This window comes from Brachyhypopomus gauderio, chromosome 2 (genome assembly GCF_052324685.1).
Source record: "Brachyhypopomus gauderio isolate BG-103 chromosome 2, BGAUD_0.2, whole genome shotgun sequence".
In the NCBI taxonomy this organism is placed as follows: domain Eukaryota; kingdom Metazoa; phylum Chordata; class Actinopteri; order Gymnotiformes; family Hypopomidae; genus Brachyhypopomus; species Brachyhypopomus gauderio.
In genome coordinates, this window is record NC_135212.1 from 32,773,591 (window position 1) to 32,788,392 (window position 14,802).

The following is a 14,802-nucleotide window of genomic DNA, read 5'->3' on the forward strand; positions in this document are numbered from 1 at the left end:
GAGTCAGAAGCTCATTTGCAAAAGCATTTGAGCCGCCCGACATCCAGGGCCGAGCAGATGGAGGTGACCCCACCGGGCATTGGCGCTGGAAGGAGACACAGTCATCTTCTTCCTGTCACCTCCGATTTCACCGCTCCCGGCATGACGCGCGTGACCGTTCCGCTGCCCGCTTCCTACGGCTCATTTTCATTCACCGCCCATTTTCAAACCGCCCCTAGGGGGCGCTGATCACACCAAGACGAGACGAACACAAACGACTCCATCTCTCACCGGGTTCAAGTCGCTGAAGCGGCATAACAGCGGTTTGTTCAGTTTTCGAGAAACCTGTTTCCCCTGTAGATGCTCTCCAGTGGATCCCAGATCCATATCGGGCGTAGCAGAAGCCACACAGCCCCCTCGAACTAAACAGAGGCGGATCAAGACGAAGGGGCCGTTTCGGAGCACGCAGAGTCCTGACTGTGCTCACCCTGCAAACATCCACCTTTATTCATCTCTGCCCTGCTGGGTTTTGACCTCCAGTGTGACACTCTGAGACAGAGTTCGGGGATGCTAGCAACAGATGCTGCGGTAACTTGCAACCCGCTGGGTATGCTCTTCAGTGGATCTCCACTCGTCCTCTGTAATGGCCACAGGCGTTCACCATGGAGATCCAACATTCTGTTAACAGGAGTCATCTTGCTTGAGCCTGGTGCAGTGTGTGTATGATGTCCTCTGGTGAAGTGTGTATGATGTACTCTGGTGAAGTGTGTGTATGATGTACTCTGGTGACGTGTGTGTATGATGTCCTCTGGTGAAGTGTGTGTATGGTGTACTCTGGTGAAGTATGTATGATGTCCTCTGGTGAAGTGTGTGTATGATGTCCTCTGTTGAAGTGTGTATATGATGTCCTCTGGTGAAGTGTGTGTATGATGTACTCTCGTGAAGTGTGTGTATGATGTACTCTGGTGAAGTGTGTTTATGATGTACTCTGGTGATGTGTGTATGATGTCCTCTGGTGAAGTGTGCGTATGATGTACTCTGATGAAGTGTGTGTATGATGTACTCTGGTGAAGTGTGTGTTTGATGTACTTTGGTGCAGTGTGTGTATGATGTCCTCTGGTGAAGTGTGTATGATGTCCTCTGGTGAAGTGTGTGTATGATGTACTCTGGTGAAGTGTGTGTATGGTGTACTCTGGTGACGTGTGTGTATGATGTCCTCTGGTGAAGTGTGTATGATGTACTCTGGTGAAGTGTGTGTATGATGTATTCTGGTGAAGTGTGCATATGATGTACTCTGGTGAAGTGTGTGCATGATGTCCTCTGGTGGAGTGTGTGTATGATGTCCTCTGGTGAAGTGTGTGTATGATGTACTCTGGTGATGTGTGTATGATGTCCTCTGGTGCAGTGTGCGCATGATGTACTCTGGTGAAGTGTGTGTTTGATGTACTTTGGTGAAGTGTGTGTATGATGTACTCTGGTGAAGTGTGTGTATGATGTACTCTGGTGAAGTCTGTGTATGATGTACTCTGGTGAAGTCTGTGTATGATGTCCTCTGGTGAGGTGTGTGTATGATGTACTCTGGTGAAGTCTGTGTATGATGTCCTCTGGTGAGGTGTGCGTATGATGTATTCTGGTGAAGTGTGCGTATGATGTACTCTGGTGAAGTGTGTGTCTTATGACCTCTGGTGAAGTGTGTGTATGATGTACTCTGGTGAAGTGTGTGTCTGATGTCCTCTGGTGAAGTGTGTATATGATGTCCTCTGGTGAAGTGTGTATGATGTACTCCACACTCTTCATGTGTCCAGGCTTCAGAGTGGTGGCAGCTAAGCTACACTGTTCTCAACCAAAACACTAGCTCAGCTGGGTTAAATCTAAAATGATAAAGGTGTCTACAGTCACTTGGGTGGAGCAGCTAGACTCTGCTAAAGCTTCAGCCCTGATCCATGTTGCCTTTTCTGCAAATTATAAATAACAATTAAAAGAAGCAACAAACTATTTGTTGTCATGAACAAACTGGTCTTGTTAGCAGTCAGCACACATTTGTCCTGTTTCTAGCCAAGCGACGAGAAGCAGCTCCTTATCTGGGCGGGCTTGATAAAATATGTGAGCCGTAAGCAGATGAAACATTGCTCCTCTGCTATTCAGAGTAAAAAGAGTGGAAGTGTTTACTTTTACATTTAAAAATTAGCAATGCTACTGGAAACCATAGTAATGCCAATACCTAATTTTACCCGTGGAGGCGTAAAGAGCTTGCCAGAAGAGCTTGCCAGAAGCCAGAAGAGCTTGCATGATTAAACTCCACACACACACACACACACACACACACACACATATATATATATATAAACATGTATACAAACATCACACATGACCACATACACAAGCAAACAGAAACAATGAAACATGCTCATGCACAGAAATATGATCACACACAGACACTACATATGTATGTATATGTGTATATATATATACATATACATACATACATACACACACACACACTCATGGCCACTGAGTACTGCATGAAGAGTCAGGATTACTCCCACACAGTCACACCATGTCATGAGGGACCAGGCACATCTGACAGCTCTGCCTTTGCCTACACACAGGCGTAGAAGGAGGTGGGGGGGGGAGGCCCTGCAGCTAAAGCAGCGTCTGAAATTCCATCATCTGTAATGTCATCCGTGTAACGCGAGGCTCAGCCTTTGACTGAGTGCCACCACGGGTGGCTGGCAGGCGTTGGAGATGCCCCGCCCCCCCCGCCCCGTCCCTGGGCTAGCCCCGCTCTCCCGTGTGGGTGCTGTGTTTTTAACCCTAACCCTACAGCAGCTGTGGTGTCCCCCTCCGTCATGCCAAACCAAAGCACTGACACACTTCACACCACAGCCGGTTGCTCCAGAAATCCCAGGGCGGGTGAGCACATCTGCTATGTACACCTTTAACAAATGAGCATGTAGATATTCCACAATTATTCACACAGAATATTTATTCCTTATACAACAGTGAAGCCTGTATTATTATGATATTGTATGGATTTTTTTTTTCTGGACTTGAGGCATTTAGGCTATGTGTGTGCAGAAAAGGGTACACTCATGTCCCTCATGACCCACCCACCTCACAGAGTCGTGAGTATTCCTTAATAATTAGTCCTTGGCTGTACCCCCGACGGGCTTTCCTAAGCCACGCTGACCCAGAGCTGTCTCGGTCAGCTGCGTCTGTGGGGCGGTCATAACCGACATTTGGGTTCCTTTTATCTGCTCTGACAACACAGGACTCGTGTGATGCGCGAGGCAGGGAAGAGTCTCCCTGCAGACAGATGAGACATTTAACGGTAATTATCTTTAAACGCGTCAACCGAGGGCTGAATTATTTTTATCATGCTGTCTGGAATTTTCTTTTTTTACACCTCCTGGATGTTTGAGCGCAACGATGGCGTGGTTAATTATGAGCCGCTGTCATGTTGGTCATCATGCTTGGGAGCCTACATTTTACCCACAGTGCAACAGGCATTTGTGGGTCCTCTCCTCTTGAAAACTGCCTCCCCTGCGCAAACTGCACCTAAGCTGCTTTGATGTCTACTGGTATTTCTGAATTCAGTACATGAATCTGAAAATGGCTGCTACAGGGTGTTGTATGCACACATCTTATCTCTCCCACCCCCCCACCCTCAGAACCACTGCCACCATCAAATCCAGCCCATCATGTCTATTTATGGCCGCACTTAACATTTAGCCGCACGTCCTCGCCTATCCACTCATCGTTCTCTGTGCCGTAGGAGAGGTTTTCTTCGGTGCTGAGCTCCTCACCTCCAAACCGCACACCCAGGGAGGAGGCACTTCATTCTGCTTCAATCCACAGGCTGTGATTACCGGCTATTCAGAAGCGCATGATTAATTGCAGAAATTGAACAATGATCTCTTTTTATGAAAATCTTGAAAAAAAGCTGCAGATATACTCACATCTCAGTCGAGCCCTAATTTATCCCCCTGCCCGTCATATCTGTGGTGCAGTTCAATACTGCATCCCTCAGCCAGACAGGATATAGATCACAGTGTGTGGTGTAATAAAGTGCTGCATTTATCCGTAAGAATGTGTTTCTCCATTGGCCCATCCTGGAAACTCACCATCAATCCTGGTTGTTTTTGCTAGCGTCAGCACCCGTTTTCAGCGCTAGCCCCGTGACCATCATCGCCACCGTGGGCAAGGAGGTGTCTCTGGAGTGTCGGCCTCGAGCCTCACCTAAGCCCAGGGTCACGTGGAAGAAAGGGGACAGGAGAGTCCAGGCCAGCAGGAGGTAAGATCAGCCCTACATCCACCTCTCCTCCACCCATCCTCCACATCTCCTCACTTCCAGACTGGATTTCATCTTTCCTTCACTTGCTTTCACTTGGCACATCATTGCTCTACTAGACCACGGGCTTTAATTTATTTCCATTTAAATGTCCTCATCAATATGCATAAATTGACATGAATATGCGCCAAACGTGTCCTTAATCAGTGTTCATGCCACTGATTACAGGCTCATGCAGAGTGTGTCTGTGACCTGGGCGTGTTTGTATGCACTGTGCAACACAATGTGTTTGTAATATGCATTAAGGGAAAGCCCCAGTTAACATGTGATGGGAGTTTACATGTGAGGGAAGATTACATCTGGGGGAGTTTACATCTTAGGGGAGTTTACATTTGAGGGGACTTTACATGTGGGGGGAGTTTACATTTGAATGGAGTTTACATGTTGAGGGAGTTTACATTTGAGGGGAGTTTACATGTGGGGGGAGTTTACATTTGAGGGGAGTTTACATGTGGGGGGAGTTTACATTTGAGGGGAGTTTACATGTTGGGCGAGTTTACATTTGAGGGGAGTTTACATGTGGGGGGAATTTACATTTGAGGTGAGTTTACATGTGGGGGAGTTTACATGTGGGGGGAGTTTACATGTGGGGGGAGTTTACATTTGAGGGGAGTTTACATGTGGGGGAGTTTACATGTGGGGGGAGTTTACATTTGAGGGGAGTTTACATGTGGGGGGAGTTTACATTTGAGGGGAGTTTACATGTGGGGGAGTTGGCCAGTGTTCATACATGATTCAGGCTCACGGGAAAGAAATGGTGAAAGTGAAAGGACCAAATGAATTCCTGGATGAGCAGGGGTCATACGACAAGAGTAAAACCAGATGTAGTCACTACAGACCTACGGCAACATCACAAGCCCAGAATAGGAATCTGTAAGTGGGTAGTAGACAACTGCCTGCATGTTGTGGTCCTGTTTTCAGAATGTTGTGTTCCAGTCAGTGAAACTGTGGTCATTGGCCATGTTCAGCATGTTTTTATTTAGTCCTTTTTAAGCCGTGGCTCTTGCCTTCGAACTGTGCACTTCACTTTTCTGAGTGCTTCCTGTCTGGAACTCCAGAGGGCACCTCCTGTCTGAAACTCAGGAGGGTGTTTCACGGTCACTCAGAGCTCAGATGTGTTGGTGAAGAGGAGGTGATCAGAGGTGCCGTGCAGGTGGAGTCCAGGTGGAGTCGCTGCTACATAAGTGCTGCTCCCGTGCAGACCGCCCTGGGTTCTACCCGGCCGTTACCACGTCATCCCCGTCGCCTGCCGGTCGCAGCAAGTGTTTGCGGTGGAATCGGGAAGCTGAACGAGTTAGCCACCACCGCCGGCTGCCTGGGAGGACCGCATTCCGGAACATTCCACAGCGAGCAGCCTGACAGCTGGGACACTCTCTGTGCATGCGTGTAGCATGCGTAGTGAAGAGGACTGGGCCGGGGGCGGAGTCACAATCAGCAGCCAGCAGGAGAGTGACGGCGCAAAGGTTAGGGGCCCTGGACATGGACAGACCCATGTCCTCTGCAGTATGGACAGAGAGCAGCATGACACCATGCCATTCCCACCACCGTCTGACTTCTTGTCACGTCTCTCTGCATCTCACAGAAGGTGTTGGAGTGATGTCATGAGGCTGTCTGTGTGAGCTGTTATAGTGATAATGTGCTGTATGGCTCCAGGATGCTGTGTGTGTATGTGTGAACATTTTTATCACCAGTGTCACCAAAAACATGAATATCCTGAGAACATGGAGACATTGTGCTGGCCCCCAGGGCTTGTTTGTTTGTTTTTTTTTTCTTTCATTAAAATATACAAAGCAAAATTTCTTCAGCCGTAATATACTATAAAATTTAAATTCTCAGAAAGATACTAAAACAGTAGAGTGTGTGTGTGTCAAAGACAGAGAGCAGGAGAGAGAGTGCTTAGAGATGTGGTACTGTGTTCATACTTTGACTGCTTCTGAACACTGAGTCTGTGCTAATGAGATGTTAGTAATGAAAGTGCAAACGCTTCATGATATGCATACTTCTGAAAAGACTGTAATTTGTGTAATCTCTTACTCTTTAATCTTGTCCTCCTGACTACCTGACATTTTAAGTGCATAATGTTACACTAATGGGCATCCTTATCTGCATGCAAGATTACCTTGATCTTTGTAATTATATGTAAATTCAGAGAGAAGATTTAACCTCCACTAGTGTGACCTACAGGGTGAAAGAGTTGGTTCTCAAAACATTTGCCCTCCACAAGACATGTGGATTCTGCCTTCTTCATCTGTAAAAAAAAACACACACACACACACACACACACATCCCTTAACTAACAGGTGCTACACACTCTTAGTCCCTGACCCTCAACATATTTATCATGGGCCTTGCATGCCTGCAAGTGGACATACTGAAATTATTTACCGGCCTTTTCTGCTGACAGTAAAGGTGTTGCAAAGCAGGCAATTTATTCTGAGAAATAGCCACTGGGACTTGCATGCTTTTAAAATGGTCCTGCAAAATGGCATTGCTAGCCCAACAAGTCGAGGACAGTACTCACAAACACACACACACACACCTCCAACTCTACTCAGACCACAGGGGTGTGCTAAAAAGGTTCGCACACAGCACAAAACCAGTCCTCACCTTGACACCTTCTCCACTTACTAGTGCTTATCAAGCCATAGTTCCATTCCCTAAAATCAATAATTCAGCCGTAATGTTGCAGTCTGTATTCAGACGCAATTTGCCCTTCCAGTGGCTACACGCAGACTCCTGTAAGGGATACTGTGAAATCTGCTCAAAGTGGTCCCGAGGTCAGCGCTGTGGTTTGTCAGCTGCAAGCCCGTATCATTTATAATCATTTATAAGTCTGTACACATCACGTCTGGAATGAGCGTGGCTGGCATGTGATAGATTGTTTAGAGATAGTGACTCGGGGCCCTCTGATGGATGGCGGGTTTTGTGTGTCTCACACACGGCGTGTTCCTTAGGTAACAAGGTGATGAATGGACTCGAAGCCTACGTGATCTGATAAATCGCGCCGCAAAATTGTCAGGGGCTTCTTCTTTCTTTGCGGTTTGTTGTATTTTCCGCCGTGGCTGAATAGCGAGGGCAAACGGGAACGTTTTCCGTTGTTCCGGCCTGCCAGGAAACGTTAACCAATGTCCCATTATTTTGCTCCTATGAACATACCGCATCCAGAACCGGACGTTTGCGTTCTTTGGCTCTTTTATTTCGGCGCCTCGCAAATGTACCTGTTTCTGATTAAAAGAACCGCTAACATCAGGAAGTCCTCGCACGGGAGGCGCCGCGGTGCCGCCCGACGTTAGCGGCTCTCTGCCCACCGTGAGCCGTAGAGTCAAGGGACGAGTGAAAGGCCAATCGAATGTGCCCCGTGTTTATCTTCCATTGACAGCTGTGCAGACTTAATGAAGGTCTGTAATTAACATAGATTTCCGCTAATGTTCAAGGCTTTTGTGAAGCACTAATCCCGTTGGTTTAAAAGTATGAAGCACCGACTCCATCCGCCAGCCATCCCTGTAAAACACAAACAAAAGAAACAGTGGAAGTGGGCAAGGAGAAAAAAAAACAACTTTGCTTTGTAAACAAGCTTTCATTGTTTTGTCTGTAGATGACGGGTTTTTTGTGTGTGCGTATCAGTCTTGTATTTCCTGCATCGGGGTGTATCCTGTTTTCCCATGACATTTTTCACGAGTGGGTCGTTAAAATAAGGCCTTTATATGAAATGTTCTGAAAGATATTTTTGGTGGCTCTGAGACGGTTAAGAGATGCTTCTGTCGCCAGGAAAGCTGATTTGCATATTGCTTATACCCACCGGCCGTCTCCATGTCCTTCTTCCTAGGCCATTGTCCTTGTCGAATGCTCTCCCTCTCTATCTCTATCTCTCTCCCTCCCTCTCTGTCTCCCTCTTTTCTTTCTTTCCCTCTATTCTTCTGTTTTTCTCTATCCCCTTGATATTTCTCGTTTCTCTCTCTCACTCCTAGCAGCCCCTGACTGATCTGCTTATGAATTTGCCATGTATGGGTTAGACTTTGTCATGGCTTTGGGAGTTTCTGTCTGCTCTTCCTTGACTCCTCCAGGGTGAGGAATGAAGAAGCTTTTATATGCTGTAAATATGCAAACCAAACGACATAAGACAAATTAATAAGTCAGAAAAGAGACTCGCGTGTTCCCTCTCGGTCCGACTGCCTGGATTGGGCTGAAATTGAATTTTAATTAAATGATTGCTCTGTAAATATTCATCCACACACCTACACCAAAGAACAAATGAGAGGAAACAATGAGTGTGTGTGGAGTGAAAACATGGGCAGTCACCAGCAGGGGGGATTTAGAAGTCTGCTGCACTGACTGCAGCCGAGCCTGGAGCTATGTTCTGGACACACGGGTGTCAGATTCAGGGACAATGGGGTCTTTCTGGGGATCTGTTACGAGGAGCTGCCATTGTCCTCAGCTGCGTTGAGGGACTCGTTTGATGTGTGAAGTTCATGGAGAGTGTTGGTGGCCTGTCAGATGCAGAGTGCTCAGGTGACTGGGTTAGGTAGAACAGTGAGGTACCGTTGCTTTTTAACGCCAAACAGGTTTCACTGGGACGGCGTTTCCTAGGGCTGTAGACATGAGGTGGCGTATCTTGTCTCTGAAGCTAATTTGTTATCTCAGCACAGAGCTGCGGTGCTCTGTGAAACACAGCCTGAGAACACTGTGATAAGATAAACATCAGATCTGTATTATAGTCCATTTATCCTCTCCACTTGTCACTCTGTGTGGATAAGGCCCCGTCACTAAGATTCTCCTTCACAGTGAAGAATCAGACATATGCTTGTTTGCGTGTGTGTGTGAGGGAGAGAGAGAGAATTTTACCCAGTTCTTAGAATTTCTTAGAATGTTGTTATTATTTTTAACCAAGGCTACACTTGAAAAATTGCCTTAGTGTTAATGAATTCTTTAGATTATCTCTGTAGATGGGCATCTATACTAATCCTCATTGACAGATTATTATCTGTTCTTTAATGTTGTTAAAAGAGGATATTGACAGTGTTATCTGTAAATCACTCCACTAAATGAAGGAGTATTGCTAAACTTATGAGCAGAATTCATTAGGCTAACAGCCTTTCGTTTAGCATTCAGACTGCTGATTGTAACTGTGTGCTATTAACATTTGACACTCAATTGTAGTTTTATATGTTGAATGTTGATTATTTCATAAATAAAATTGACCTGTTCCTACAACAGTGAGATCTTCATTACAGCTGAGTGCTTTGTTACTGTTTTGTCATGTTTCCAAACCTTAAAACCTTTTATAGCTAGATGTAACTACCCTGAAAGTGAAATCTGAGAATAGTTTATGGCACTACTTTTAAAAATGAGTTGTGTTTATTTTCCATTCAGTATGTTATCAAAAAGAACAGATTAGCATTTTCATCTTTCTTTTGGTACAGAATCTCTGTGCTCAAAAACAACACGCTTCGGATCTCCAACTCAAGCCGTGCCGATGAGGGCAACTACGTATGCCGGGCCGAGAACCAGTTTGGATCGGCTGAGCTGACGACCGTGCTGCTGGTGAAAGGTAAGTGCTTCCACCGTACACACACGCACACACACCAGCTGGTATTCACATTCCCTGCGGCGTATAGAGTGTGATGTCACCTCCCTCCCCCCACCCACACCCCCACCCACCGTGGTTTTCAGCCCAGAGAAGGCAAACTCTTTAGCGCTTGTGTCAGGACGCAGGGAAGTGCTGTAGGTTGATGGCAAGACACGTTAGCAGGGGTTATGGGTTTGAAATGCAGCTGTGGTAGTTAACAAAGAAACCTTGCCCTGCTACATGTGCCCGTGGTGGAACACAGTGAGATATCTCTCTTCCTTAGTAGAGGGAGATGCTTCCCGTAGTCAATATCTGACATAATAAAATCTCTCTCATTTAAAATCTGCTCTTGTTACTCTGTACGAAGCCTCCTTTGCTGTCGATGAGTGTCAGAAGAAGAGCTTTCAGTGGATGCCTTAATGTGATCTGTCAGCAAGAACTGTGATTATACCAGATTTGCCATTTTCCCTATTCTTTACATATTAAATAAAGTAGGAGGCCTAACTTCCTTCCCACTGAATTGCGAGCAGCACTGTGAGTGAGTCCTAAAGGAAGTGGGGGGAGGGGCCAAAGCAGATGTGAGCTCTTTTGAGTTATGGTTGTGTGTCTGTGATTGAGTTGTGGTTGTGTGTCTGTGTTTGAGTTATGGTTGTGTGTCTGTGATTGAGTTATGGTTGTGTGTCTGTGATTGAGTTATGGTTGTGTGTCTGTGATTGAGTTATGGTTGTGTCTTTACATTTTCCAGGTCTGTGTAACTATTTCTCTTGGTTGTCAGATTTGTTGCTCCCATAACAGAATTATGCCACTCTACAACAACACGATGCTTATCAGCTTCACACGGGGTGGGGGCTGGGGGCAGAACTGCTCAGAAGTGCAGTCAGCCCCACAGCACGGCTGAGTCGGTGCATCCACAGCTCAGGAAGTCAGAGCTCCCCTCCATCAAACGCTCAGGGCTTCTACAGGCGCCCCAGACAGGGCACTACTCTCGCCCCCACGTGCGGCCGCTGCCCCCTCCCCGTTCACAGGTGACAGTGTGACAGTCTTGTCCTTGCAGATGCCATGAGGGTGGAGCTGATCCCTCGACGGGTGGAGGTGACGGTGGGGGAGAGCGTGGTGCTCAGTTGCAAGGCCTCCCATGACCCCTCGCTCGATGTCTCCTTCCAGTGGCTCCTCAACAGCCAGCCGCTCAACGCCCAGCAAGACGGCGGCCACTTCGAGTACATCCAGACAGTAAGGAGCTCTTTCTCCCCACTCTGAGTGAACGGGGGTGTCCGCTTGGACACACATTACTCTTGAGTTTGGTTTCTTAGACCCAGTTTAAGCCTACGCCTACACCGTACAGACAATTCTCCATTGACATCGGCATACACACAAATTAAGCCAACTGGCTTATCAAGTTAAGGCTTCCCAAAGTGCCTTTTAGTGGAGGAACGCCTTAAGTAGCCTATAACGCAGTTGTTGGGTGACACTGTTTTTCTGCAACGGCAAATACCATCGTGCCCTCGATGGTAAATGTCTTGATCCCCCTCCGCATCTTTACTTGCCTGGGCCTGGTCACCCCTTAGCTTCCCTAGTTCAGGCACGGCACACCCTGCCAAATCCTGCCTGAACTCGAGTGGGGATCAATGGGCTGAAAGGTCAGCAGGGTCGGCGTGTCACCATGACGAATGACCTGGTGGGAATCACACCATCATGACCACACCTCACAGGTGTGACAGATAGCCCTTAATGTGTTTGGATGGCGCATACCAACCGACACATAGTAACAGGTGTTCAGCTCTTGAATATATATTAAACCTGGTTTGTGTATTTCTTCTAGTTGTTCTTTCCTGATATTTTCTTTGCAATATAGATTAAATTATATATTAGTGACATTACATTTGACCTGTTATCATTGCACCTACTTTCAAATCAAACACACACAGCCTTATAGCTAAAATCTTTAAAAGATACTTAACTTTTGGCCAGCGATATTTTATTGATGACCATCTCCCATATTTTAGAAGGTTTTGTAGCTGTCTGAATAGTCCTGACTGCCATGAAAATCTATCAACCCAGTTTTACTGCATCGATTCTCAACCACCATTTCTCTCCACCACCACAACCCCCCATCCTCCCACTTTGGGAGGACCCAGGATTGCACGAACGATCACAAGGGGGCTGACGTGGGCTCGTCACATCTCTCACTGTGAGCCACAAACTCATCAGCGTTCGCTTCAGGACGCGATGTTTCTCAGCAGCAGCCAGAGGCCGATACGATTGAGTTCAAAGCCACTCGCCTCCTCCAATCTCGCACCACATCAGATCGTGGTCAAAGGCAGGCTCGTCTTCTGCATTAATACGGCCGCCCTCGCTAACAGCCACACTTATGGTGTCTGAGCCGGCGAGATGCCTTCCCTGCCCTCAAATTGGGTTCCTGGGCGTTGAAGATGGTGAGCGGTCTGGCGTTTGGAGATCACATTAAGCTCCAGCAGCATTGATTGCGTTCCACTGACGGACAGCCATTCAATTGCAGGAGGACTAACTGGTCAATAGTTGTTGGGTGGTAGCAGTGGGCTTGAATTATATGAGTTATATCTTACTTTCAATCGTTTCTTTCTCATTGATTTTTAGCCTTTGACTCATTTCTTGTCAGCAAAACTTCATGAATATGCAAATGCAATACGTTTAATCATTCAGACCTTTTTAATGTAATATTAGATTCGAACTAAGCCTTGGGGATGTGGGGGTTTTCCTTATTTCTTAACATACACCCGTAATGCCGGCGTGCCTGCCTGCACCATGGGCTCTACGCAGTCGGAGCATGCAGAACACCCGCCTGGCGAAACGCGCAGAACGCCTGTCAGGCAGAAAAGAAGAAGCGCAGAGGGTGAACCCGGAGATACGGCTCAGTGTCGGGGTTCGCGCCTGCTCCACCACTCACAAATCGTGAAAGTGAGAAGGAAAGGGAGGCTGCTAGTGCTAGCAGCAGTGTGAAGAAGACATTAGATTTGGGCCTAGTGTTCTGATGCATGAAATTTATGTCATTTTAATCAGGCCCTGTGCTAGACAGCTACCTGTGTGTCTTAAATGGCACCATGACTCGGTGCGGACATGTCTTGCTTCCACACGAGAGATGAGGGAGAGTAATCGTCTGCCTACTCTCAAACTGATGGAGGATCTTTTAAACTACTGCAGGGACTAAAGCCACTGCATTTCTCAGGTGTCATCCACTCACAGGAGTTCTGTTTCTCTGTTTGTGCGTGCGTGTGTGTGTGTGTTATTTTCTTCACTCCCCCACACTCTTTATTCAGCAGGCCTCCACTGCAGACCTGATGATCAGAAACATTCTCCTAAAGCATGCCGGGAAATACGGCTGCCGGGTTCAGACCAGCGCAGACACCGTGTTCGCCGAGGCCGAACTGCTCGTGAGAGGTGAGAGCTCACCTCCGCCCGATTCCGCCCCCAACAGAGCATCCGCGATCTGTAAGCCACACTTATGAAGGAGCTAAGCAGCCTGGAATGGCACACTGACCCCAGCATGACCCCAGAGTGACCCCAGAGTCTCTCACAGCTGGCACACCGCAATTAGTAACGAACAATAACAACCAGCTCACTCGACTCCTTCCCTGAAGTGTGTAGGAGAACACAGCAGGTTCATCAGTGTCAGTCCTCCAACAGAGACAGGAATGATTATAGCATTCTCGCTGTCACTGCATCTTCAAGAGAGCCGAGGTTAGACGCTAATTGTTCGGGTATCAAAACTTTTTGTTTTGTCAGCCTCTCGTTTCATTTACTTAATTAACTTTGTTAATTAGCGACCTTCACAGGCAGATGAGCGCGGAAGGTGTTGTGTCCCACGGCTGTGGATGTTTGGTGGTGCTATCGCGACTAATAGACAGGATAGGAATTGCGCGTGCGCCATTGTGACGCCGCTGTAATGGTGCACAGGCATCTGCAGCACAACACCACCCTCCCTCCCACTCCAGAAAGTGGAAGAGAGGATTGGTGTCATTTCTGCTCCCTGCAAATATTTTCCAGTCGCACCGCAAGACAAAAGCAGGTGTGCTGCCCCCTGTGGTGCACACAAAAGACCCATAAAGCGCTGCACCATGCCAGAAGCACTTTTTATGTTATTCTCAGCGAAAATAAGCCCAAGTTGCATTCTTGGCAAAAGAATCTTTTGCGAAGATTCAGACAGGAAAAGCTCACCTCCCATCCAGGCTTGAAACAGAAACTGCGTGCCGCCACCTCCATGGAGACACGCCGGGCTGTTAATGTTAATGCCGCTTGCATGCAAATGTGTGTTCTGGTGGAACCTTTTGATGCAAACGTCCTATGGCTGTGGGGCAGCAGGTCCCGCGGGAGAGTGGGTCCTGCAAAGGGCAGCCAGTCCTGCAGAGGCAGCTGATCCCACATAGAAGGCAGTCCTGTGGAATAGCCCGTCTTGCAGGGACAGCCAGTCCCGCGGGGGCAGCAGCTGCCAGCCTCTCGCCTGTGGCTTCCTCCTCGTCAGCTGCCTTCGGCTGCCAATTCCGCGGATTCCATTCACATCTGAAGGCTGAGGTAAACGTATGCTTGCCAATCGCAGATGGAATAAGAGGCCACCGTACAGTCCTGGCTAACTGGCTTTGTGCCTGAGCGAGAGAGCGAGGGAGATGGAGAGAGATGGAAAGAGAGAACAAGTGCACAGAAAGAGCTTTAGTCATTCTTGACCAGCAGGGAGCTTCTGGTAAAGGATCTGTGCCACTCTTAATCCCACTGTAGTCACGCTAGGATTGTTGAGCTTGCTTGTTTGTCTGTGGCGAAATTACGGCCGGGAGTTGAATTAAGAAAAGCTTGTTGTGCCTCACGTGTTTGCACGCCGCCTTCCCAGCCGGTCGCCATCGTAGCGCCGCGGTAATGGAAGCAGCAACGCGCCGCGATC

At 47.6% G+C, this 14,802-nt stretch overlaps 1 protein-coding gene across 5 annotated transcripts in view; it reads left to right on the forward strand.

The window, feature by feature from the left end:
* The window catches only part of cntn5 (contactin 5), a 162,780-nt gene that overhangs the window by 133,738 nt on the left and 14,240 nt on the right, over window positions 1-14,802 (forward strand). For 4 of the 5 annotated variants that reach the window (XM_076994247.1, XM_076994274.1, XM_076994256.1 and 1 more), the window contains 4 exons: window positions 4,129-4,273; window positions 9,751-9,878; window positions 10,951-11,126; window positions 13,190-13,310. In XM_076994247.1, coding sequence (XP_076850362.1) covers window positions 4,129-4,273; window positions 9,751-9,878; window positions 10,951-11,126; window positions 13,190-13,310 — 570 coding nt within the window. The remainder of the gene's footprint in view (window positions 1-4,128; window positions 4,274-9,750; window positions 9,879-10,950; window positions 11,127-13,189; window positions 13,311-14,802) is intronic. The other variant, XM_076994267.1, reaches the window with a different exon arrangement.